This window comes from Bos taurus, chromosome 16 (genome assembly GCF_002263795.3).
Source record: "Bos taurus isolate L1 Dominette 01449 registration number 42190680 breed Hereford chromosome 16, ARS-UCD2.0, whole genome shotgun sequence".
Taxonomy (NCBI): domain Eukaryota; kingdom Metazoa; phylum Chordata; class Mammalia; order Artiodactyla; family Bovidae; genus Bos; species Bos taurus.
In genome coordinates, this window is record NC_037343.1 from 6,618,007 (window position 1) to 6,643,650 (window position 25,644).

General features: G+C 38.1%; 1 protein-coding gene across 3 annotated transcripts in view; it reads left to right on the forward strand.

Moving 5' to 3' along the window:
• Positions 1-25,644, forward strand: part of KCNT2 (potassium sodium-activated channel subfamily T member 2) — a 443,182-nt gene that overhangs the window by 229,869 nt on the left and 187,669 nt on the right. For all 3 annotated transcript variants that reach the window (XM_024976669.2, XM_024976670.2, XM_059875651.1), the window contains exons 11-12: positions 2,054-2,190; positions 5,079-5,142. In XM_024976669.2, coding sequence (XP_024832437.1) covers positions 2,054-2,190; positions 5,079-5,142 — 201 coding nt within the window. The remainder of the gene's footprint in view (positions 1-2,053; positions 2,191-5,078; positions 5,143-25,644) is intronic.

The following is a 25,644-nucleotide window of genomic DNA, read 5'->3' on the forward strand; positions in this document are numbered from 1 at the left end:
TAAATGGATTATACTGACTAACATTGGCAAAATCAATTAATGATAGTACAGCCTGTGTTCTGGAGGATTTTTATTTGTATGCTCAAATTTAGAGAAAATGAAGAACTACAAATATAACCTGGAACATAGAAAAAAATGCTGGAGGAATACACAGTATGTTAAGTTTCCTTCTGTATCTATAACGAAACACAGATGGAATTATATTACTGCTACAAAGAAAGGTTTTCTCTGAATTAAAATGATTGCTTTTTTCTCCTTTTGGTAGTGAATAAATGATATTTTTATGAAACAGTGAAACAACATAAAATATAATAAAACAATAAAAAAGTCATTTCAATATCATCTGCTCACTTGAATTTTCAGAATTTTATCAAGTGTTACTGATGGAAATTTGGAAGTCTGAAAGTTCCAAAGTTCTTCCCTTTGTTTCCTGGAGTGAAACTTGGTCTTATTTATAGTAGCAATAAATGATGAAAATTTGGGCAATATGTAATTGAGATCATGAATTCAGAAAAATCTCTTCTGTCTATGCAGACACTTCCACTTGCCATGGTTCTGGGTCAGTGTAGACTTAGGTCACCTCCTTTACTGCTTAATGCACTTAGTCTAGTCCAGACAGCAAAGAACTACTTGAATTTTTTGTATTTCCCCAATAAGCTTCTGTTAAGAGATTGGATAATCCTGAAGTCAAGACAGTGTTGAGTACTTCTAATTATCTCTCTCTTAAATAATTTAGAGACATTTTAACATATTACTTTTTTGAATTAAAAAATCTAACTTATAAGTGAAACTTATGTAATATATTCTTTTGTTTTTACATACGTTATTTTGCATTTTGAAGTAACTCTATATTTAACGTTTTTTTTAATTACTCATATTAAATAATTTCAGATGCTTATTATAACCCACAAAGAAAATCTATCTGGGAGAAAATTTATTCCACCCAAAATTTGATCCCTAGTAATTAATTTTGTCTAATATCAATATGGAGAAATCTTAAAACTCCAAAAATTCCCACTAGATACAGCGTGGTAAAATGGTGTACGTTTGCCAGAGAATTTGAATTCTTGTAGATAAATTGCTTTATACCATTTTATCAGTGAGAATAATTTTCCATTTTCTCCAAACAACCATTGTTTTGAAATATTTTGATCACAAACTTTCAAATTTAATTTACTTTGTCAGTATTACCAATATTTTTGTGAATCCTTTTCCATTCACATATTCATCTGAATATTTTCAATTTTATCAACTCATAATACTGTTGAAGTGAAGTGAAGTGGCTCAGTGGTGTCCAACTCTTTGTGACCCCACGGAATGTAGCCTACCGGGCTCCTCCATCCATGGGATTTTCCAGGCAAGAATACTGGAGTGGGGTGCCATTACCAAATGATATAAACAATGATATAAACAGCTTTTTATTCTAAAAGTAACAAGATTGAAGTATAAGTTGACGCTTAGCACTTCTGGCTGGTATGCAGTTTATCTTTTAGAATCAATCTGAAATCCTAAGGAGGTTCTCTGATGGCTCAGACTGTACAAAAACCTGCCTGCAATGCAGGAGACTTGGGTTCAATCCCTTGGTCAGGAAGATCCCCCAGAGAAGGGAATGGCAACTCGCTTCAGCATTCTTGCCTGGAGGATTCCATGGAGAAAGGAGCGTGGCAGGCTACAGTCCATGGCATCAAAGAGTCGGACACGACTGAGTGACTAACACTTTCACACCCTGAAGTCAAAATTGAAAATTTCATAGGCCGAAATGTGTGCTGAGTGTATGCACTCATTTATCTTTTCTTCTTGATACTAAGTAAATTGAAAAAAGTCAGGATGAACATGCTGATTTATGAGATTTTTGTATGTTTGTCTGTTATGTTTATTACCATCTCATGTTATTTAACATATGCCCCAGTTTTAAATGCAAACTTTGATTTATTAGTAAGAGTTCATTTCTCTTTTATCATATTTCAAAATGTTCATAGATATTCTATTTACCTATCTAGTATAAAACAAAGCATTATTGTTTCTATCCCATTGCCCACTTTGTTTTGAGTAGGATTATTATGTGGTGATTTTGTGTCCTACTGAAATGGATGTGCAGGTCCGAAGGATCCTCCAGATTCCAATGTGGTCACAAAGAGTTATCTACCTTCAAGGTTCGGCCCTTAAAGACCAGGATCTGTTGAGAGCAAAGTAAGTATTTACACTTTCCATCTTGTAGTGTTATAATATCTTTTCTCTCCTCCAAATTTTAGCAGTTTCACTACTGTGAGATGTGTTTTTGAAAACAAACTTTGCTTTTTCAAATAGGAAGATTAAAAATATAAAATCAGCTTATTTGCTCCTCTTTCTCAGTGCAGGGTTGTTCATCAGACCATGTCCACACAACACATTGAGAAGTGTGGTGGGGTGGTATCATCTCAGGGTGCTGGGAGATGAACTGAGTTATCCAGATTCAGCGAGAGTAGTCTCCAAATTCCTGGATATTGTTTTTATTCGACAAATAAAACTCTTGGGCTAAACACTATGTGATATGCCAAAGCAGTGTGAGTCAGGGTTTAGATTTTAAGGAGTTTGTATTATATACTGGGCAGATAATACTTGTGTTCCCTGGTGTCTGAGATGAAAGAGTCCTTGGGGACTGGAGAAATCAGGAGGGTGACAGCGGTCTTAGTTGCTGTCTTCTTCTTGTGCAGGTGCCATCCCCCTGGATTAAAGATGACATAGTCTTATAGCTTTGTCACGGTCTTGGGGGGGTCACTGCAGTGTGGGAGCAGAGTGAGAGTGTGGTTGGTTAGACTGCAGACTACAGGAATCAGGGCCTCTGCAAAACACCCTCCATAGTTTCAGAAGCCAGAAGAGATTCTTAGTGGAGGTGGCTTCGCTCAATGTTTTCTCTTGTTTTGTAGCTTTTAAATATATCTTCGTGTTTACCTTTGAGTTGTCCTACAGACTCTGTTAGGTTTAAAAGTCTCTTCCTTGAATTTCATAGCATAAGTGATTTTTTTCTTTTTTGTTGTTTTGATTCTTCCCAGATGGCTTGAGTATGTGTGTTGGTGTGTGTGTTGGTGCATGTTCTCCATATGTTTGTGTGTGTTTTGTGTTTCTTTATACATGTCCTCTGTATGCTTGTATTTGTGTGTGTATGGGTTTTGTGTGTGTGTGTGTGGATGATGGAAAAGAACAGATAAAAACTCCCAAACTTCTTTCTGCTGCTTATTCCTGCAAAAGTTGACTAGATAGCTCATAACAGGAACTCTAACATTATGTTAGATTTATATATAATAGGTCAATTTAGCTGAGAATTTTTTCAATGATTTAACAATTTGTGAAACAAAAAGAGTCAGTAGAAACTACCAGGCTATAATGAATTGTACATAATTGGAAAATTAAACTTCTTTGAGAATATATCAGCATCTGTAGTGGATTGCATACTTCATATATATTGTCACTATACACATGACAATTCTAGAATAAATCATAGTCTCCCAGTACCTCAAGTAAAACACAGCATTAGGTGCTTGCTAACAATCTGCTATCTATACTCATTATTCAGGAACTGTAAAGAAATAGTTGCTTAAACAGTAATATAATCTGGATCTTTATATTCATCTGTATAGATAATAAATATACTTAATATATTGTAATGAATTAAGTTCTTCATTTGATAAGAATGAGTAATGCCCATTTTATGTTCAATATGAATTTCTGTGATAAATGAAGCCTTTTGACTACCTAATCAATTAATCTAAGCTATTAGGATTAGCTATTGGCATCTTAGCTAGATAATACCGAGGATTAATGCACTTCTCAGGTAGCATAGTGGTGAAGAATCCACTTACGAATGCAGGAGACACAGGAGTCGTGGGTTCAATCCCTGGGTTGGGAAGATCCCCTGGAGTAGGAAACGGCAACCCATTCCAGTATTCTTGCCTGGAAATATCCCATAGACAGAGGAGCCTGGTGGGCTACAGTCGATGGAGTCTCAAAGAGTTGGATACGACTGCATGACTGAGGCAGGATTAGCACAACTCCATTTAGTATTAATAATATTAATGATTGTTTCTTAGCCAAATCAGTCACATTTACCAGAAACATTCCTCCATAGGTATGAAAAAGGAGAATGTGGATGAGTGAGAGGCAGCAGGCTGGTAATTCTCAGAAAATTGAGTTAAGAAAGATGGTACCATTTTTATGTTCATTTCTTATCCTATGTCATGTAGAAATTTGGGATTTAATGTTAACTAACACATTCTTCAGCACAATTCCCATGCAAGACAAGGAGTAAAATTCTCCAAACCATTTCCAAAGGTCAGTTGCATGAGTTTGAGTTGCTTTGTTGAATATGATGTATAAAAAATGGTATACAATTGTCTTAATAATCATGACAACTTCACACTTGTCCAAAACTGTTTGATTTGGTCTAATTTCATAGACTTTTATCATTGTTATCCATAGAAAATATGTTGGAGGAAAAAATTTTTTCTACTGTAATGAACCAGAAAGGCAAATAGTTGCTCATTTTAAAAACACACAATGTTATGTTTTTAGAACATTGCTTACCAAGCACTGAAGCATGCTTATGGTTTATTATTACATATAAGAAATATAGAAGTTTAGCGTGAGGGGAAGGGGTTTGGAACAAGATGATGATTCATCTCTAGTAAATATAAATGTGCAGTAGAGTTTGGCTTATGAATACTAAGTGGCCGCATATCCTCTCTCTTAGTTTTGTTGATGCATTGCAGTCAAAAAGTAATCCATCTAAAACAAAGGCTTATAAACTCCCTTAACTTATAGAAGTATATATATATGAAAAATATATATATAATGATAAAAGAGAAAATAAAATTTGACTTTTTTTAACTTCTGTCATTATGAACTGCTGTCTTATACAGCCAAGTCAACAATTATTTTGTTTATAATCATGATCTGCAAGAAATCCTACTTTCATTTAACTTAAGGATGTTCATAGTTTATGTGTACTTTGTATGCCCTGGACTGAGTATTGGAATTCTGTTTTTCAGATGGCACATAGATATGTCAATGTGTGATTATTTTCCTTTTCTGTCTGCATTTAGGATGGATGATGCTGAGGCCTGTTTTATTCTGAGCAGCCGTTGTGAAGTGGACAGGACATCATCTGTAAGTTTCTAAAATCTCTTTTAGTAAATTGTTCTTTTTGCCTTACGAGATTTTATTATTTTTTGTAGTCTACCACTATTAAATATGGATGGCCTTAAAATTTTACTGAAGTAAATCTCTAATCTATCTTGCCAAAAAAATAAGAATAGCTGCATCGATTATATCAACAAAAATATTCTTGAAGTACTTTCTACTACTAATCTGGATTTTCTGTTGATCAAAATGAAATGAGTCATATATAAACAGAACTAGATCATTTTTAATTAAATATATTCTATGCTATGTGATTTTGTTATAATGATCTCAATTTCCTCAACTTAAAAGCGAGGCATATGGATCAGGCAGTCTGCAAAATATCAGTTGGAGCATTTCTAAAAAAGTATGCATTTGTGAAAATCCTATTCAGGATATGTAGGGTGGGAACTGGGAAGCCGTGTATTTTTAAAAGATCACCAGGTGATCTTGATGCACCTCCCAGTTTGGTAATCTCCAGCTTATATGATCTCCATGATACATTTATGGTCTAAAATTCAATAAACTAACAATCAAACTTTGTAATTACCAACTTACAGCTTTTTTCTGTAAATGCATTTTAATTTCACTACTTTAAAAAAATGCTTTACTCCTTTATGTTGAGGATGTCCTATTAACTCCTGTGTTTTAAACTAGTGAGTCCATCTGTAGTCATATCTGTGGTACACAGACAGATGAGCAATGTGGTGCCTTCTGCAGTGACTTGGGAAAAGACAAACCATGTGTGGGTCTTTTAGGGACATGATTTGCACTTTTCTGGACCATCTAATAGGTGTGATCTGTTACATTACTTTAGGACTACAGGTCCTGAATGTGGTAGGCTTTGCATCGTCCTCACTCTAATTTACTTAAACGTTTTATTCCTTTTTAAACTAACTTGCATTCATGTGTGCTAAGTCACTTCAATCGTGTCTGATTCTTTGTAACCCCATGGATGGTAGCTCCCCAGGCTCCTCTCTCCATGGGATTCTCCAGGCAAGAATACTGGAGTGGGTTGCTATGCCCTCCTCCAGGGAATCTTCCAGACCCAAAGAACAAACCCACATCTCTTATGTCTCCTGCATTGGCAGGTGGGTTCTTTACCACTAAAGAACCCAGGGAGGCCCTTAAACTAACTTCAGTTCAGTTCAGTTCAGTCACTCAGTCATATCTGACTCTTTGTGACCCCATGAATTGCAGCACATGAGGTCTCCCTGTCCATCACCAACTCCTGGAGTCCACACAAACTCATGTCCAATGAGTGGGTGATGCCATCCAACCATCTCATCCTCTGATGTCCCCTTCTCCTCCCGCTCACAAACTTTCCCAGTATCAGGGTCTTTTCAAATGAGTCAGCCCTTTGCATCAGGTGACCAAAATATTGGAGTTTCAGATTCAACATCAGTCCTTCCAAAGAACACCCAGGACTGATCTCCCCTTAGGATGGACTGGTTGGATCTTCTTGCAGTCCAAGGGACTCTCAAGAGTCTTCTCCAACACCACAGTTCAAAAGCATCAATACTTTGGCGATCAGCTTTCTTTATAGTCCAACTTTCACATCCATACATGACTACTGGACAAACCATAGCCATAACTAGACAGCCCTTTATTGACAAAGTAATGTCTCTGCTTTTTAATATGCTGTCTAGGTTGGTAAAAACTGTCCTTCCAAGGAGTAAGTGTCTTTTAATTCCATGGCTGCAGTCACCATCTGCAGTGATTTTGGAGACCCCCAACATAAAGTTACCCAATGTTTTCACTGTTTCCCTATCTATTTGCCATGATGGGACTGGATGCCATGATCTTAGTTTTCTGAATGTTAAGCTTTAATCCAATCTTTTCACTCTCCTCTTTCACTTTCATCAAAAGGCTCTTTAGTTCTTCTTCACTTTCTGTCATAAGGGTGGTGTCATATGCATATCTGAAATTACTGATATTTCTCCCGGCAATCTTGATTCCAGCTTGTGCTTCATCCAGCCCAGCGTTTCTCATGATGTACTCTGCATATAAGTTAAATAAGGAGGTTGACAATATACAGCCTTGATGTACTCCTTTTCCTATTTGGAACCAGCCTGTTATTTCATGTCCAGTTCTAACTGTTGCTTCCTGATCTGCATACAGGTTTCTCAAGAGGCAGGTCAGGTGGTCTGGTATTCCCATCTCTTTTAGAATTTTCCACAGTTTATTGTGATCCACACAGTCAAAGGCTTTGGCATAGTCAATAAAGCAGAAATAGATGTTTTCTGGAACTCTCTTGCTTTTTACATGATCCAGCGGATGTTGGCCATTTGATCTCTGGTTCCTCTGCCTTTTCTAAATCCAGCTTGAACATCTGGAATTCATGGTTCATGTATTGCTGAAGCCTGGCTTGAGAATTTTGAACATTACTTTATTAGAGTGTGAGATGAGTGCAATTGTTCAGTAGTTTGAACATTCTTTGGCCTTGCCTTTCTTTGGGATTGGAATGAAAACTGACCTTTTCCAGTCCTGTGGCTACTGCTGAGTTTTCCAAATTTGCTGGCATATTGAGTGCAGCACTTTCACAGCATCATCTTTTAGGATTTGAAATAGCTCAACTGTAATTCAATCACCTCCACTAGCTTTGTTTGTAATGATGCTTTCTAAGGCCTACTTGACCTCACATTCCAGGATGTCTGGCTCTAGGTGAGGGATCACACCATCTTGATTATCTGGATCGTGAAAATCTTTTTTGTACAGTTCTTCTGTGTATTCTTGCCAACCCTTCTTAATATCTTCTGCTTCTGTTAGGTCCATACTATTTCTGTCCTTTATTGAACCCATCTTTTCATGGAATCCTACCTTGGTATCTCTAATTTTCTTTAAGAGATCTTTAGTCTTTCTTATTCTATTGTTTTTTTCTATTTCTTTGCATTGATCGCAGAGGAAGGCCTTCTTATCTCTCCTTGCTATCCTTTGGAACTCTGCATTCAAATGGGTTTATTTTTCCTTTTCTCCTTTGCCTTTTGCTTCTCTTCTTTTCTCAGCTATTTGTAAGGCCTCCTCAGACAGCCACGTTGCTTTTTTGCATGTCTTTTTCTTGGAGATGGTCTTGATCCCTGTCTCCTGTGTCACAAACCTCTGTCCATAGTTCTCAGGCACTCTGTCTATCAGATCTAGTCCCTTGAATCTATTTCTCACTTCCACTGTATAATCATAAGGGATTTGATTTAGGTCATACCTGATTGGTCTAGTGGTTTTCCCCACTTTCTTCAACTTAATGCTGAATTGGGCAATAAGTAGTTCATGATCTGAGCCACAGTCAGTTCCTGGTCTTATTTTGCTCAATGTATAGAGCTTCTCCATCTTTGGCTGCAAAGAATATAATCAATCTGGTTTTGTTGTTGGCCATCTGGTGATGTCCATGTGTAGAGCCTTCTCTTGTGTGGTTGGAAGACCGTGTTTGCTATCACCAGTCTTTTTCTTGGCAAAACTCTTATTAGCCTTTGCCCTGCTTCATTCTGTATTCCAAGGCCAAATTTGCCTGTTACTCTAGGTGTTTCTTGACTTCCTACTTTTGCATTCCAGTTCCCTATAATGAAAAGGACATCTTTTTTGGGTGTTAGTTCTAAAAGGTTTTGTATGTCTTCATAGAACCATTCAACTTCAGCTTCCTCAGCATTACTAGTTGGGGCATAGACTTGGATTACTGTGATATTGAACGGTTTGCCTTGGAAATGAACAGAGATCATTCTGTCATTTTTGAGATTGCATCCAAGTACTGCTTTTTGGGCTTTTTTGTTGAGTATGATGGCTACTCCATTTCTTCTAAGGGATTCCTGCCCACAGTAGTAGATATAATGGTCATCTGAGTTAAATTTACCCATTACAGTCCATTTTAGTTAGCTGATTCCTGGAATGTAGATGTTCACTCTTGCCATCTCCTGTTTGACCACTTCCAATTTGCCTTGATTCATGGACCTAACATTCCAGGTTCCTATGCAATATTGCTCTTTACAGCATTGGACCTTGCTTCTATCACCAGTTACATCCACAGCTGGGTGTTATTTTTGCTTTGGCTCCATCCCTTCATTCTTTCTGGAGTTATTTCTCTACTAATCTCCATTAGCATATTGGGCACCTACCGACCTGGGGAGTTAATCTTTCAGTGTCCTATCTTTTTGCCTCTTCATACTGTTCGTGGGGTTCTCAAGGCAAGAATACTGAAGTGGTTTGCCATTCCCTTCTCTAGTGGACCACGTTCTGTCAGACCTCTCCACCATGACCCAACCATCTTGGGTGGCCCCACACAGCATGGCTTAATTTCATTGAGTTAGACAATGCTATGGTCCATGTGATCAGATTGGCTAGTTTTCTGTGATTGTGGTTTCAGTCTCTCTGCCCTCTGATGCCCTCTCTCAGTGCCTACTGTCCTACTTGGGTTTCTCTTACCTTGGACTTGGGGTATCTCCTCTCTGTCACTGCTCCTGACCTTGGACGTGGGGTATCTTCTCTTGGCCGCTCCTGCACCACACATCCGCTGCTCATGTGGCGAATTTACTTGGTGATAAAGTCTTAATAGATATAATCAAGTTATAATGAGTTTATTACAGTAGGCCTTACTCCTGTTTGAGCTGTGTCCTTGAAAAATGAGGAAATGTGGTGACAGATGAATAACGAATGCCAAGTGTATGTGAAGACAGCCTTCTGTAAGCTGGGAGAGAGGCTTCCCGCACAGCTCTCTGGAGGAACCAGCCTTACGAACATCTTGCTTTTGAGCTCTGACCTTCAGAATGTCGAGACAATACATTTTCATTAAGCCACCAAGTTTGTGGTTGTTTATTACCGCAGCCTGAGCAAACTGTCTTCCCAAGTGGCTCAGTGATAAAGAATCTACCTGCCAGTGCAGTAGATGCAGGTTCAATCTCTGGTCTAGAAGATCCCCCTGGAAAAGGAAATGGCAACCCATTTTGGCAACTGTCATTCTGCAGTATTCTTGTCTGGGAAATCCCATGGACAAAGGAGCCTGGCAGGCTATAGTCCATGTGGTCACAAAAGAGTCATACTTGACTAGCAACTAAACCTCAAAAAAACAAACTGATTCATGGCCATAGACCAGACGAATGATTGCAAAATTTGTAAAATATTCCTCTTTAAAACATATATATGTTTTGAAATTCATTTGCTCCCCTCCTTCTTCAACAGTTACTGTCTTAATTCAGACATGACTCTCCTGGGTCCACTTATGCATTATTGCAATAGTTTCTTAATTAGGTCAGCTCATTAGATGCTCCAAACCTCTGTATTGCATAAATGAACTGGAATTGAACATATTCTACCTTATGTTTCTGTAATTATTTAGCTGCGAAGCGTGGGACTCTCAAGTGGTAACTTAGTTTCAAAATACTTGTAGTCTTCCTATAGCTATGTAACAAGGGGGAGTAAATATAGGAAATAAATATATAATTTTGGTATACCCTTTCCAAGCTGAATTTGAAAGCTTTCAATTCAACAATTGCATTCCATTTCCTCCTGACACTGTAGGATATTGACAGGTTGTGAATAAAAAGACTTCACTCAGGACAGACAAGATGGTACATGAGGTGACACGGATACACGTGTGGAAGCTACAAAGCAGATGGATGGGTGGTAGCTGACTTAACAGACAGAAAGAAGGTAACATTTAAGCTGAGAAAGGAGAGGAAACAAGTCAGAAGCAGGCTGCTTTATGCAGTGGAGACTCAAGTGACAGGAATAGAGGTATCAGATGCCTCTGCAAGTAAGGTTATACATACGACTAAATATATGGACAGTGGTTAAAAGGTTTTAAAAGAAGTAATTAGATTCCCTGAACCCTTTCACATGTTCATTGCTGGTCCCTTTCCTCATCCTGGGACAAGAGATTTACTCTAGGAGTTGGCAAATTTGGCCAAAATAAACACTCTGGCTGCCCAGGAATAAAGGGAGGGAAAGTAACCTGCAGCAAAAACTCGTGACCCATGATGCCCCCTGGGAACAAAACATCAGAAGAGAAATTCTCTGATTCAGTATCATTTCAGAGAAGGTTAGAGTAAGTTACTGAAGCAGTTAGGGGATGGGAAATGCAAGAAACTGTTTCCTCTACCCACTCATGGTGGGAACAGCTCAGGCCTCTTGGAGGTACAGATGGTGGGATGGGCCCATCCAGGAACATCCAGCAGGGCACCCCTTGGTGCTGGGCTGACTGGTGCAGCAAGGCTGGTTGGTAGACACTTATGGGGCAGGAAGCATTCTTTCCAAGTGTGTGTGTATGTACATATGACATGAAAATAAGGTCCTGTGTTCACTCATGTCCCAAGGAGCTTCTGAGTGCTTCACTCCTACATATGTTCATACAACAGTGATCCCTAGACATTTAAGGAAATTCCTAACAAGAAAAAGAAGGAACTAAGTAACAGCCAAGCAAAAAGCATACAGGAAAGAAGAATTCAGAGAAAACCAAATGACACCATAGGATTCTGGGAGAAAAAAATCAATTTTAAAATATACAATATCATCTTTAGTAATACAGTAGTTGAGAAGATGAGAGAAGTATACATGTTTAAAAGAAGAGTATGCTATAGAAGAAAACAAATTGAAAAAAAAGCAAGAACATCTGGTAAACCAAGAAGAGCTTATGAAAATTAAATGTAGGTAACAAATGAAAAAATTAAATAAAATATTCAGAAGATAAATCTAAAGACATTGAAAAAATGAAGAATAATAAAATGAATAATAAAACCAAATAATGGAGAAGGAGAGTCAAATAAGAGAAAATTAAAGGAGTGTTCAGGAAGAAACAATATCCATATGGTAAGAATTTCAGAACAGGGTCTGGAAAAAAGTGGGGGAAATTATTATCAAAGATATAAAAAAACAGAATTAAAACAATCAAATTTCTCAGAATGGAATTGTTGAGAGGGCCCACTTATTTCAGATTAATGACTAAAAAAGACATGCTTGCCAGAGAAATTCAGAACGAAATTAAGAAAAGATAGAGTCAAGAAGGAAACACTCAACCCGTGTGTGTGCTTAGTCACCCAGTTGTGTCTGATTCTTTGGGACCCCATGGAATGTAGCCTGCCAGACTCCTTTGTTCATGAGATTCTCTAGGCAAGAATACTGGAGTGGGTAGCCACTCCTTTCTCCAGGGCATCTTCCTGACCCAGGGATCAACTCCTGCATTGAACGCAGAATTTTTACCACCTGAGCCATCAGGGAAGTCAGGAAGAAAGCACTCAGCCCAAGGATGGAGAATCAGAATGCTTCAGACTTAGCAATAATACCAGAAGCCAGAAGACAATGGGGCAAGGCTTTCAAAATTCTGAGGGGAAAATATGTTTCCAGATGGAATTCTCTATCCTGGCAAAACTTCAGATAGATAGAAATATATTTATAGATGTTAAAGGTTTTCAAAATTGCACAGTTGTCAGGAAGCTGTTGGGAGCTGTGTTTTACTCCAACTAGGGAGTGAGTGCGGAGAGGGCAATGGCACCCCACTCCAGTACTCTTGACTGGAAAATCCCAAGGATGGAGGAGCCTGGTAGGCTGCAGTCCATGGGGTTGCTAAGACTCGGGCATGACTGAGCGACTTCACTTTCACTTTTCACTTTCATGCATTGGAGAAGGAAATGGCGACCTACTCCAGTGTTCTTGCCTGGAGAATCCCAGGGACAGAGGAGCCTAGTGGACTGCCATCTATGGGGTCGCACAGAGTCGGACATGACTGAAGTGACTTAGCAGCAGCAGCAGGGAGTGAGTGAGGATAAAAACAGCTCAGGGGAGGAATGGGAATTCCCATGGTATGGTCAAAGCAGATCCTAGGATAACAGCTGAGCAGAAGACTCTCAAGTGTGAGAAGGGAGGTTTGCTGATAGAAAAAGATGAAATCAGCGTACCCCAATGTAGTTGAAGATTAGGACAGCAAGTTTCCCCTTCTGGGCAGAAAACAAATAAAGATAAAGTGGGTGAAATTATTACAATTGTGATAAAAATTATAAAACCACATATTCACCAAACAAATCTAAAGTATAATTATCTTAAAAGCTGGATTGATGCTTGTAATAAATTTCTGAAAATCAATAAGGTAAACTGAACTGTAGCTATAAAATAAGACACATTACATACAGAAGAATAAACAATTTCGATAGAAGACAACTGGACAACTGTTTAAGACTGCTTTAAAAAGTTGTCTGTGCTATTTCATTTCCCGTAAAAATATCTCACTAAAGGAAAGGCATAATAAAAATATTTTTATACAACTAAAACCTACAAACAATAGACCTCCATTTTTTTTAAGTTCTTCAATGAAAAGAAATGATGTCTTTTGAGAACTTAGATTTATATATAATAAGAAATAAAGACAGCAAAAATGGTAAATATGTACATAAATATAAATGACTTTAATTTTTTAAATATAATTTATTCTTTAAAGCAAAAATCAAAGCAAATCACTTGTAACAAACACAGAAGTGGAAAGAAAGAAAGAAAGAAAGTAAAGTCACTCAGTCATGTCCAACTCTTTGCGACTCCATGGATATAACCCACCAGGCTCTGTGTCCATGGAATTGTCCAGGCAAGAATACTGGAGTGGGTTGCCATTTCCTTCTCCAATTAGAAGTGAAGTGGATAGCAATAATATGACAAAGATTGAAAGGAATAGTGGAAATATACTAACATAAGATTCTTGTGCTTTGAATATTATTTGAATGAAGAGTTTGATAGAGATTAATATTATAAAACTTAGAATGACCATAGATAAGGATAAAATAGAAGACAAAGTGATATACTAAAAATATTTACTTAATCCAAAAAGGTAAAAAAAAGAACAAAGATCAAATGAGACAAATAGAAAACAGTGCTATAGTAAATTTAAACCAAAGCATATTAGTAACTGTAAATTATGAATGGACTAGACTCACCACTGAATGGCAGGGATCTTCATATTGAAGAAGTAAAAGGAATACCAAAGGAAGTATTGTCACAGCAATTACACTCAAAATGGAAATGTATGATTATTAACAGATTAAAAATAGGAGGATAAAAAGATATACTGTGTGCACAGCTAGTCATACAAAAGCTGGAATGGCTATGTAAGACAGATGAAGAAGACCTCAAGGGCAGGAACTTTTAACAGAGGTAAAGAGAAATATTTTATATTTATTAGAGAATCAGTGAATGAAGAAGACACAACACTGCTAAGTGTGTATGCACCTTAAAATGAAACCTCAAAACTTATCAAGTATGAAATAATAGAGCTGGAAGGAAGCATAAAAAAGGACAGTTATTGTTACACATTTCAATATTCCTCTCTCAGTAATTAATAGAACTAATAGAAAGAAAATCATTCAGCTTGTAAAAACTTGAGCTCATTTAAATCAAGCAGATCTAATCAACATACATAGCATTACACTCAACTGCAGAATATGTATTCCTTTCAGGTGCATATAGAACACTCAGAGATGGATCATAGGCTGGATCACAAAAGAAATGTCAAGACAGATAATTAGATTTAAAAAAAAATTACAGAATATGTTCTCTGATCAATAATTCAGTTCAGTTGCTTACTTACGTCCAACTCTTGCAACCCCATGGACTGCAGCATGTCAGGCCTCCCTGTAAATGTGAGTAAACTCCGGAGTTTACTCAAACTCATGTCCATTGAGTCAGTAATGCCATCCAACCATCTCATCCTCTGTCATCCCCTTCTCCTGCCTTCAGTCTTTCCTAGCATCAGGGTCTTTTCCAGTGAGTCAGTTCTTTACATCAGGTGACCAAAGGATTGAAGTTTCAGCTTCATCAGTCCGTCCAATGAATATTCAGGACTGATTTCCTTTAGGATGGACTGGTTGGATCTCCCTGCAGTCCAAAGGACTCTCAAGAGTCTTCTCCAATACCACAGTTCAAAAGCATCAATTCTTCGGTGCTCAGCTTTCTCTGTTGTCCAACTCTCACATCCATACATGACTACTGGAAAAACCAAAGCTTTGACTAGACGGACCTTTGTTGGCAAAATAGTGTCTCTGCTGTTTAATATACTGTCTAGGTTGGCCATAGCTTTTCTTCCAAGGAGTAAGCATCTTTTAATTTCATGACTGTAGTCACCATCTGCAGTGATTTTGGAGCTCAAGAAAATAAAGTCTCTCACTGTTTCCATGGTCTCCCCATCTATTTGCCATGAAGTGATGGGACCAGATGTCACGATCTTAGTTTTCTGAATGTTGAGCTTTAAACCAATTTTTTCACTCTTCTCTTTCACTTTCATCAAGAGGCTCCTTAGTTCTTCTTTGCTTTCTGCCATCAGAGTAGTGTCATCTGCATATCTGAGGTTATTGATATTTCTCATGGCAATCTTGATTCCAGCTTGTTCTTCATCCAGCCCAACATTTCTCATGATGTCCTCTGCATAAAAGTTAAATAAACAGGGTGACAATATACAGACTTGACGTACTCCTTTCCCGATTTGGAACCAGTCCATTGTTCCATGTTCAGTATTAACTGTTGCTTCTTGACCTGCATACAGATTTCTCAGGAGGCAGGTCAGGTGGACTGGTATTACCATCTCTTTCAGAATTTTCCACAATTTGTTGTGATCCACACAGTCAAAGGCTTTAGCATAATCAATAAAGCAGAAGTAGATGTTTTTCTGGAACTCTCTTACTTTCTCTATGATGCTGGCAATTTGACCTCTGGTTTCTCTGCCTTTTCTAAATCCTACTAGAACATCTGGAAGTTCATGGTTCATGTACTATTGAAGCCTGCCTTGTAGAATTTTCAGCATTACTTTGCTAGTGTGTGAGATGAGTGCAGTTATGCAGTAGTTTGAGCACTCTTTGGCATTGTTTTTCTTTGGAATTGGAATGAAAACTGACGTTTTCCAGTCCTGTAGCCACTGCTGAGTTTTCCAAATCTGCTGACATATGAAGTGAGCACTTTCACAGCATCATCTTTTAGGATTTGTAATAGCTCAACTGGAATTCCATCACCTCCACTAGCTTTGTTCATAGTGATGTTTCCTAAGGCCCACTTAACTTCACTTTCCAGGATGTCTGGCCCTAAGTGAGTGATCACACCGTCATGATTATCTGGGTCATTAAGATCTTTTTTGTATAATTCTTCTGTGTATTCTTGCCACCTCTTCTCTTCATAGCAGAACTTAACTAGAAAACAATAAGAAACGTTGACAGAGAATGCCCACACATATGAAAATTAAATGATACATTTCTAAATAACCCATGGGTAAAATATGAAATAACAAAGAGAATTAGAAAAATTTTAATTAGAACTGTGATGAAAAATGCAACAATGAACTTCACTGGTGGTTCAGGTGTTAAGACTTTGTAGTTCCACTGCAGAGCACTGTGGTTTGATTCCTGCTCCAGAAACTACGATCCCACATGTTGGGTGGCATGGCCAAAAAATGAAAAAAACTTTAAAAATTTGACCTCTTTAAAAATGCAACATTTCAAAATTTGTAGGATGCAGCTCCAAGTAGTGCATAAAGAGAGATTCATACCTTTACCTTCTTTTATTACAATAGAAGTATAAATTTGAATATCAAAGAGGAAGTGGATTCAGCAATTACAGTCTTTAAAAGTGGTTTTTCTAATTGGGAGCTGAGAAATATAGCAGGAACTTTGGGTAATGTCTGAATGAGGAAAGTTTTCTCTGTTTAAGTGGGAAAATTTGTTTTCAGGTTTTTTTATTATTGAAGTATATTTGAATTACAATGTTGTGTTAATTACTGTTATACAGCAAAATGATTCAGTTATATATATATATATATATATATATATATATATATATAATGACTCAGTGGTAAAGAATCTGCCTGCCAATGCGGATGACCCAGATTTGATCCCTGGGTCAGGAAGATCCCCTGGAGAAGGAAATGACAACACCCTCCAGTATTCTTGCCTGGCAAATCCCATGGATAGAGGTGTCTGGTGGGCTACAGTCTGTGGGGTTGCAAAGAATTGGGCACAACTGAACATCTAAACAGCATACACACACACGCACACACACACACACACATATATATATTCTGTTTAGTATTATTTTCCATTATAATTTGTCACAGGATTTTGAACATAGTTCCCTGTGCTATAGAGTAGGACCTTGTTCTTCATCTGTCTTAGCAGTTTATACCTGCTAACCCCAAAGTCGCAATCCAATGCTCTCTCACTCAGTCCCTCACCCCTCTCCCCCTTGACAACCAATCTGTTCTCCTGGTCCCTGACTCTGTTTCAGTCATGTCCCAGTCTTTGTGAACACATGGACTGTAGCCCGCCAGACTCCTCTGTCCGTGGAATTCTCTAGGCAATAATACTAGAGTGGGTTGCCATACCCTCCTCCAGGAGATCTTCTAACCCAGGGATCAAACCTGTATCTCCTGCATTGCAGGTGAATTCTTTACTGTTGAGTCTGAGCCACCATGCAAGCCCTTAAGCTTTCAATTGAAAAAAAAAAAAGATTTGTAAGGTGTAGAAAATATATTTTAAAAATCATTGATTAAATGCTGAGATATCTCTCAGGAATTTAAAAATAAAAAAGGATTAGGAAATTATTAACAAAAATTATGTGTGTCTTAAAAATAAAATTGGTTCATGAAACAGAGAAAAAAAGTTTCAGGCACTTGAATTTTGAACATCTTGTTCACTCTATCAGTAGATGTGCTCTTAATTTAAACATCTGTTCAAAGCTAAGTGTTTCTCTGAGTCATTATAATGCAGAAAGCATAATTAATTTAGCTTCTGGATAGTCTTTCTTTTAAGGCTTCCCTGGTGGCTCAGTCTGCCCGCAATGCAGGTGACCTGGTTTTGATCCCTGAGTTGGGAAGATCCCCTGGAGAAGGAAAGGGAAACCCACTCCAGAATTTTTGCCTGGAGAATCCCATGGACAGAGGAGCCTGGTGGGCTACAGTCCATGGGATCACAAAGAGTTGGACATGATTGAGTGACTAAGTTTCATTTTCGCTTTAACCTTTCTTTGCTGTGGTGAAAGAATTTGATTTGCTTAGCTGAACTAGGCATGTGAATTTTTACTTATTCTGAAAAAACTTATAGTGTTTGCTTTGCTCTTTTAGCTTTATTGTTTTTTGTTTTTTTTTTTGACAGTATTGATTTTTAGACTTATTAAAAATAAAAGGGAAAAAGAACTACATTATAATCCTCTCATTGATTCAGTTCAGTTCAGTCGTTCAGTCATGTCCAACTCTTTGTGACAGCATGCCAGGACTCCCTGTACATCACTAACCAACTCCCGGAATCTAACAAAACCCATGTCCATTGAGTCAGTGATGCCATCCAACCATCTCATCCTCTGTTGTCCCCTTCTCCTCCTGCCCTCAATCTTTCCCAGCATCAGGGTCTTTTCAAATGAGTCAGTTCTTCACATCAGGTGGCCAAAGTGTTGGAGTTTCAGCTTCAACATGAGTCCTATCAATGAACACCCAGGGCTGATCTCCTTTAGGATGGACTGGTTGGATCTCCTTGCAGTCCAAGGGACTCTCAAGAGTCTTTCCAACACTACAGCTCAAAAGCATCAATTCTTCAGAGCTCAGCTTTCTTTATAATGTAGTTCTCATATCCATACCTGACTACTGGAAAAACCATAGCCTTGACTAGATGGACCTTTGTTGGCAAAATAATGTTTCTGCTTTTTAATATGTTGTCTAGGTTGGCCATAACTTTTCTTCCAAGAGTAAGCATCTTTTAATTTCATGGCTGAAGTCACCCTCTGCAGTGATTTTGGAGCCCCAAAATAAAGTCTGTCACTGTTTCTATTGTTTCCTCACTATTTGCCAGGAAGTGATGGGACCAGATGCCATGATGTTAGTTTTCTTAGTTTTCTCGTTGATTAGCCATCACTAAATATCATTTACAGATTAGAGACCTCTTACATACATTTATGCATACATGTGATATATTTCTCACAACAATCCTGCAAGGAGGTTCTTACTAGCTTCAATTTGTCAATTAATAAACCAAGGCTCAGGTTAGCTATTTTATCTAACCTTCTTAAGAGTATAGGGTTAGTAGTTCACAGACTTATGTTTATACCCTGCTCAATGTCAAAGAAAAATTGTACTAGACAGAGTTGAACATGCAAGGAAGACTACTAAAGCCTGGGGGAGAGATTGAATTCAACTCCTCTGAATCAAAAGACTGGAGGAGTTTGATGTACTGGGTTGGGGAGCTTGGTTAGTGTGATTAGGTCATCATTTGCTAACTGTTCTGTATGAAAGTTAGGCTCCCTTCTGCCCACAGAGACTGGAGATGGGGAAAATTTCACCTTTGATGATCACATTTCAAAGAGATAGCCCCCAGGTCCTTGAGAAAGACTTTTCTCTGTTGTGAAACTGCTAAGAGGCCAGGGAGAAGATTTACATCTCGAAGGGACAGACAAAGAATATATAATTGAAATTTTTCAAAAGTAAATACTCTAAGAAAAGAGAGGTCAGGGGTCTACAGTCTTGAAGAAACCTGTCAGAAAGTCAAGCATGGGGGAAACTTTAAGGTCATCTTGGTCATGCAACTCCAGAGACCTGAGTTTTGGTAACTCAAAAAGAATTAATCTGAGAGCACACTATTAGCTTCTTCCTAAATGTGAAAGGTATTTTTTTTCTGATTATTACATGCATTTTGGAATATTTGAAATCTTAGAATCGAATGCAAATAATCATTGAGCACTCAGTAATTTCCCTGTATGACCCTTTCAGACAATATGAAAAAAGAGCTGAAATAAAATATTTGGGATTTCAGGGGAAGAAAAATAATTTTCCTCTAAAATTCTACCCTCTGTGACTGAGAACACCTGTAATGAAAGACAGCTTAACACGAGCAAAACAAACAGAAATTTAATAGCATGTGTACCTCTTGTCCACATGGAAGATACCTAGGAAAACTGAGTAAACCCACCCCTGCACCCCCAAATGCCCAAGTCACCACCTCAAATATTGTCTTCAGCTAGAAACAAAAGAAAGGGGTTGGTAGAAGGAAGGCTAATTCTGGGTAGTTATCCAGAAAAGTACAATAAGCTTATTATGCAGATTTAAGTCTGGTGCCTTCGCTACTGATCAAGTTTCTTGTGATTTGTAATCTTCCTTCTTGGTACAAAGAGAAAGATATCCTTACAAATGAAGATTTCCCTTTTGAATATAAATTTCCCTTACAAAAGGATGAATTGTACTCTGATTTCAGATCTCCTCCTGTGTCTGCTTTTTCTCCAAAATAATCAGCTCAAAATAATCCTTATGCTAAAAAGGCATATTTTGGGTAGCATATTCTGCTACTGTTCACAATTTAAGTTTTTTTTTTTTTTTTAAGTTTGTTTTGTTTTAAGCAGATTCATTTGGGACAGTAAAACACTTTAGCACTTTATCATTCAATTATTTTATTCCCTAGTTATATTCTTTAGAGGGTTTTTTCAGTTTTATTTTGCTGTTTATTCAATCCAGAGGTTAACCTGTTTTCAAAATTATCTGTCTTACCAATTTATAAAATCATAGAATTCTAAGCTATGACTATTAAACTTGCTAAGACTCCTGGGGTTCACTAGTATAATTTGTATTTTAGTCTCACCAGAAATACCTTTTGGCAAATTCTTGACAAATTCTTCACTGGACTTCAGTTATGTAGTTTCAAGAGAGCCTATTCTTTTTGTGAATCACATTCATTATTATTCACTTGACATTTGTCAATGATTTTTATGAAATTTTGAGACATATGGACATAACTGTTTAAAATGAATAAATAGATGAGAGAGACTCAAGAGGATTACAGTCTCTAGTTGGATTTGGTGTTAAGGGGTGTGTGCTTAGTCATTCAGCTGTGTCCGACTCTTTGCAGTCCCATGGTCTATAGCCCACCAGGCTCCTCTGGGGATTCTCCAGGCAAGAATACTGGAGTGGTTTGCCACTTCCTACTCCAGGGGATTTTCCTGACTCTGGAAGTGAACCTGCATATCTTACGTCTCCTGCATTGCCGGCAAATTCTTTACCACTAGTACCGTCTGTGATTTCCCCAGAACTTGGGAGAGGACTTAAATAATGAAAAGGTTTCATTTAAGGGATGTAGTGGGAGAAGGCAATGGTACCCCACTCCAGTACTCTTGCCTGGAAAATCCCATGGACGGAGGAGCCTGGTACGCTGCAGTCCATGGGGTCGCTGGGAGTCAGACCCGACTGAGCGACTTCACTTTCACCTTTCACTTTCATGCATTGGAGAAGGAAATGGCAACCCACTCCAGTGTTCTTGCCTGGAGAATCCCAGGGACAGGGGAGCCTGGTGGGCTGCCATCTATGGGGTCGAACAGAGTTGGACATGACTGAAGCGACTTAGCAGCAGCAGCAGCAGCAAAGGATGTAGTGTTAAGTCGCTTCAGTCATGTCTGACTCTGTGCAACGCTATGGACAGCAGCCCACCAGGCTCCTCTGACCACAGGATTCTCTAGGCAAGGATACTGGAGTGGGTTGCCATTTCCTTCTCCATAAGGGATATAGGGCTTTGGCTAAATGACTGGCACTCATACCAACAAGCACTAGAAAACAATATAGAATTTCAGCTCTGAGAAGAACAGTTCCAAATAGATTCTGTCTCTCTAAGTAAAGAGAAAGTAAGCATGTGAATTGACTCCAGTTACCTTGTTGCTCAGTCCCCAGGTTTCCAGTAACATTCTTATAACGTTGTATCTAGAATTTCTCACAGGCAGTCAGGTTTTTGCCAGTACTTGTCTGTGAGAATTAGTATACTCTCAGAAATCCAAAGTAGGATTACAGTTCCTGAGAAGTCATTGTCAAGATCAGGGGAGTACAAATAACCTTAAAACTGGAATCCAGGATAATGTTTTGGTCCATCAAAAAACAAAATACAACCCAGCACATTTGAAGATTTAATTGGCTTTGATAGGTGATTCATGAATCAGAAAGCATCAATCTAGCAACTAGAAGCGGAGAAAGCAATGGCACCCCACTCCAGTACTCTTGCCTGGAAAATCCCATGGACGGGGAGGGGCCTGGTGCGCTGCAGTCCATGGGGTCGCTGGGAGTCGGACACGACTGAGTGACTTCACTTTATTTTTTCACTTTCATTCATTGGAGAAGGAAATGGCAACCCACTCCAGTGTTCTTGCCTGGAGAATCCCAGGGATGGGGGAGCCTGGTGGGCTGCCGTCTATGCAGTCGCACAGAGTCGGACACGACTGAAGCAACTTAGCAGCAGCAGCAGCAGCAGCAACTAGAAGGGAGCTCTGATGCGTGATAGAAAAAATGAAGGAATTTATAGAAAGGGAAGTGGATCCAGAAACTCATTAGCAAAGGAAAGAGAGGAATATTTTGATCCAGAAGCAAAGATCTTACCTTGCAGATTACCTCCTCTTCCTGTGGGGGTAGGAGCAGGGCCCAAGAGATGTCTTACCTCATTGCTGCTGACCAGGAAATCCCAAACTGCTTGATTAAGATTACACTTCTGGTGAAGGTCATAAGTGCTGTCTGGTTAGGTATTAAATCTAGGGTTGGCGTGATGGGCTTTAGCACATCACCAAGTGATACCATCTTGAGGCTGTGGTTTTCCTCTTTAATGGGCCCCATACATAATGTAAAACTTTTCTGTTTAAAAATGGCAGGAAGATAAAATTATACTAACAGTCCTCTGAGTTTTGATACCAAGGTCCAGAATGCTAAGCTGAGGCTCCTTTAATAAATCTTTTCTCTGATGCAGATTATTTTTGAAGACTGAGTTATTGCTGAGCCTATGCTATGCTATGCTAAGTCATTTCAGTCGTGTCCGACTCTGTGTGACCCCATAGATCGTAGCCTACCAGGCTCCCCCGTCCCTGGGATTCTCCAGGCAAGAACACTGGAGTGGGTTGCCATTTCCTTCTCCAATGCATCAAAGTGAAAAGTGAAAGTGAAGTTGCTCAGTCGTGTCCAACTCTTAGCGACCCCATGGACTGCAGCGTACCAGGCTCCTCCGTCCATGGGATTTTCCAGGCAAGAGTACTGGAGTGGGGTGCCATTGTCTTCTCCGGCTGAACCTATAGGTATTTGATTAAAACACAGTGGCTTGATCATTTGCTTTCTAGTAACCTGTTAGTCTAAAAGGGCAGCAACATATTTTAAATTTATTGTATCTTAGGGGTTTTGGTTATATGTTTTGTTTTCAACTATTTTATTTTAGAGGGCTTCCCTGGTGGTAAAGAATCTTCTTGCCAATGTAGGAGACATGGGTTTTCTCCTTGGGTCAGAAAGATCCCCTGGAGAAGGAAATGGCAACCCACTCCAGTATTCTTGCCTGGAAAATCCGTTGGACAGAGGAGCTTGACGGGCTCCCGTCCATGGGGTTGCAAAAGAGTGACGTGACTTAGCACTAAAAACACCACCATTTTATTGAAGAACGTTCTGAATTACTTTTGTATGTATAATAAGTGTATATCAAATTTGAACCCTGCTTCTCTAAAGGTATCAGTTGCAAGTAATTTCAATGAAATTTTGTAGTTTCCTTGTTGTTTAGTCGCTCAATTGTATTTGACTCTTTTGAGAGCCTATGGAATATAGCCCGACAGGCTTCTCTGTCCATGGGATTTCCCAAGCAAGAATACTGGAGTGGGTTGCCATTTCCTTAATTCAGTCATAAAGTCAAACTAACTAATGGTAGATAGTATATGTTATAGATACTTTGTGTTGTAATTGAATTTCATCTCTTACATTATAGAAACCTATATATGTAGTCCAATCTTACAGTTTATAAGACAAAACAAGATGGGCCATTTTACTCAGGTGCTTTTAAGTTTAATGTAATGCAGTCTTTACTTTGTTTTCTGTGCATTTGTAATTCTAAATGCAAGAATTACTTTTAGCAAGATTTTTTTTATAAACTAACACATTCTAGTGTTTCTAGGAAAGATTTGTTCTCCAATTTGCTGCAAAACTTTTTACTCTCTCGAATAAATGTTTTGTCTTTATTCAGTCACCTATAAATATTTATTTACAAATATTATTTTAAGTTTCATGACTTCCTTTTGTGTCATCTTAAATAATGTCCAATCGGTAAATTAGCAAAGCATACTTAAAACAGTAAAAAAAAAAAGTCTATCATTTTCTAAGTGCTACAAATATATTTTCTTAGATTTTATTATTGGAAAAGTCCTTTATATCACCTTTTTGAAGGATTTTTCTCTATACATAAAATTCTGGTTTCACAGTTTGTTATTTCCTCCTCATTCTAAACTTTAGCTTGTTATTTCCTTGTCACCTGATTTCCATAATTTTGATGAGAATCTTTGGTCTTATGACTGTTTTTCTTTGGCTGCTTCCAAGATAGTATCTGTATCTTTGGTTTTCAACAGTTTGACTGCAGTGTTCTTAGGTGTGGTTATCATTTTGTTTACATAGTTTGGGATTTGCTGCATTCCTTAAATTCTAACTTTGTGTCTCATAGAATTGAGCCATTTCTGACCATTATTTCTTCAGATAATTTTCTGCTCTAATTTATCTTTTATTTCTTCCCTGGGAATCCAATTACATTACTTAAGATGTTTTCACATTTGTTCCCAAAGTCCCTGAACTCTGTTCCTTTTCCTGTTTCTTTTTTCTTTGTTTTTCAAATTGGATAAATGCTACTGATCTGTGGTCATGTTCATTGACTCTTTCCTCTCAACTTTCATCTATTTCATGATCCATCCAGTGAATATTTTTCAGATATTTTAGTTTTCTATCTAACTTTTTAAATATTTTCTATTACTCTACTGATTTTCTTTTCTGATTATTAGAAGCATTATTTTCCTTCACCTCACTGATTACAAGAGCTGCTTTAATCTTTGTCAGATCATCTTTACATTGATCATCTATATGCTAGCAGCTCTTGGATGTTGTTTTTTTCCCATGAAAATACGTCACATTTTTCTGCCACTTCACATACTCAGTAATTTTGTACTGTATTCTGTTTATCATGCTATGGGGTGAAGCCTTGGATTCTCTTGTACTCCTCTAACAATATTGATATTCTTGTTCTAGCAAGAAGTTAATTTGATTCAACTCAAAAGGCAAACTCGCTGTTGGCAGTGATTCAAATCTTAGTTCAGATTGCCTTTATTCTGCCCCATGCATACGCCGTTCAGGTGTCAGCAAACGTGTAAATTTATACACACATTTTTTAGTTTCTTTTCTCTGTCTCATCTGGGATTTCCCAGTCAGCCAGAGCAATGTTGAACCACATACCTTGGCACACTATGAACTGGTCAAGTTGATTCATGAAATTAACTACCACACCACTTTCGGCTCATTGTTACCTTTTGGAAGGCACACATTGCTCACCTAAAGAATTCTGGTTTTCTATTCATTAACTTTCATGCGACGTAAAGTTACAAACCATTGATTACAGTTTATCTTTCTGCACAGATAGTCCCTCAACTCTACTTGTATTTTTAATCTTCTGTTTCCCTAATAGTAGTGTCAAATAAAACTTGCTGTGATGATAAAAATCCTCTGTATTCTATATCTCCACTATTCTAGCATAA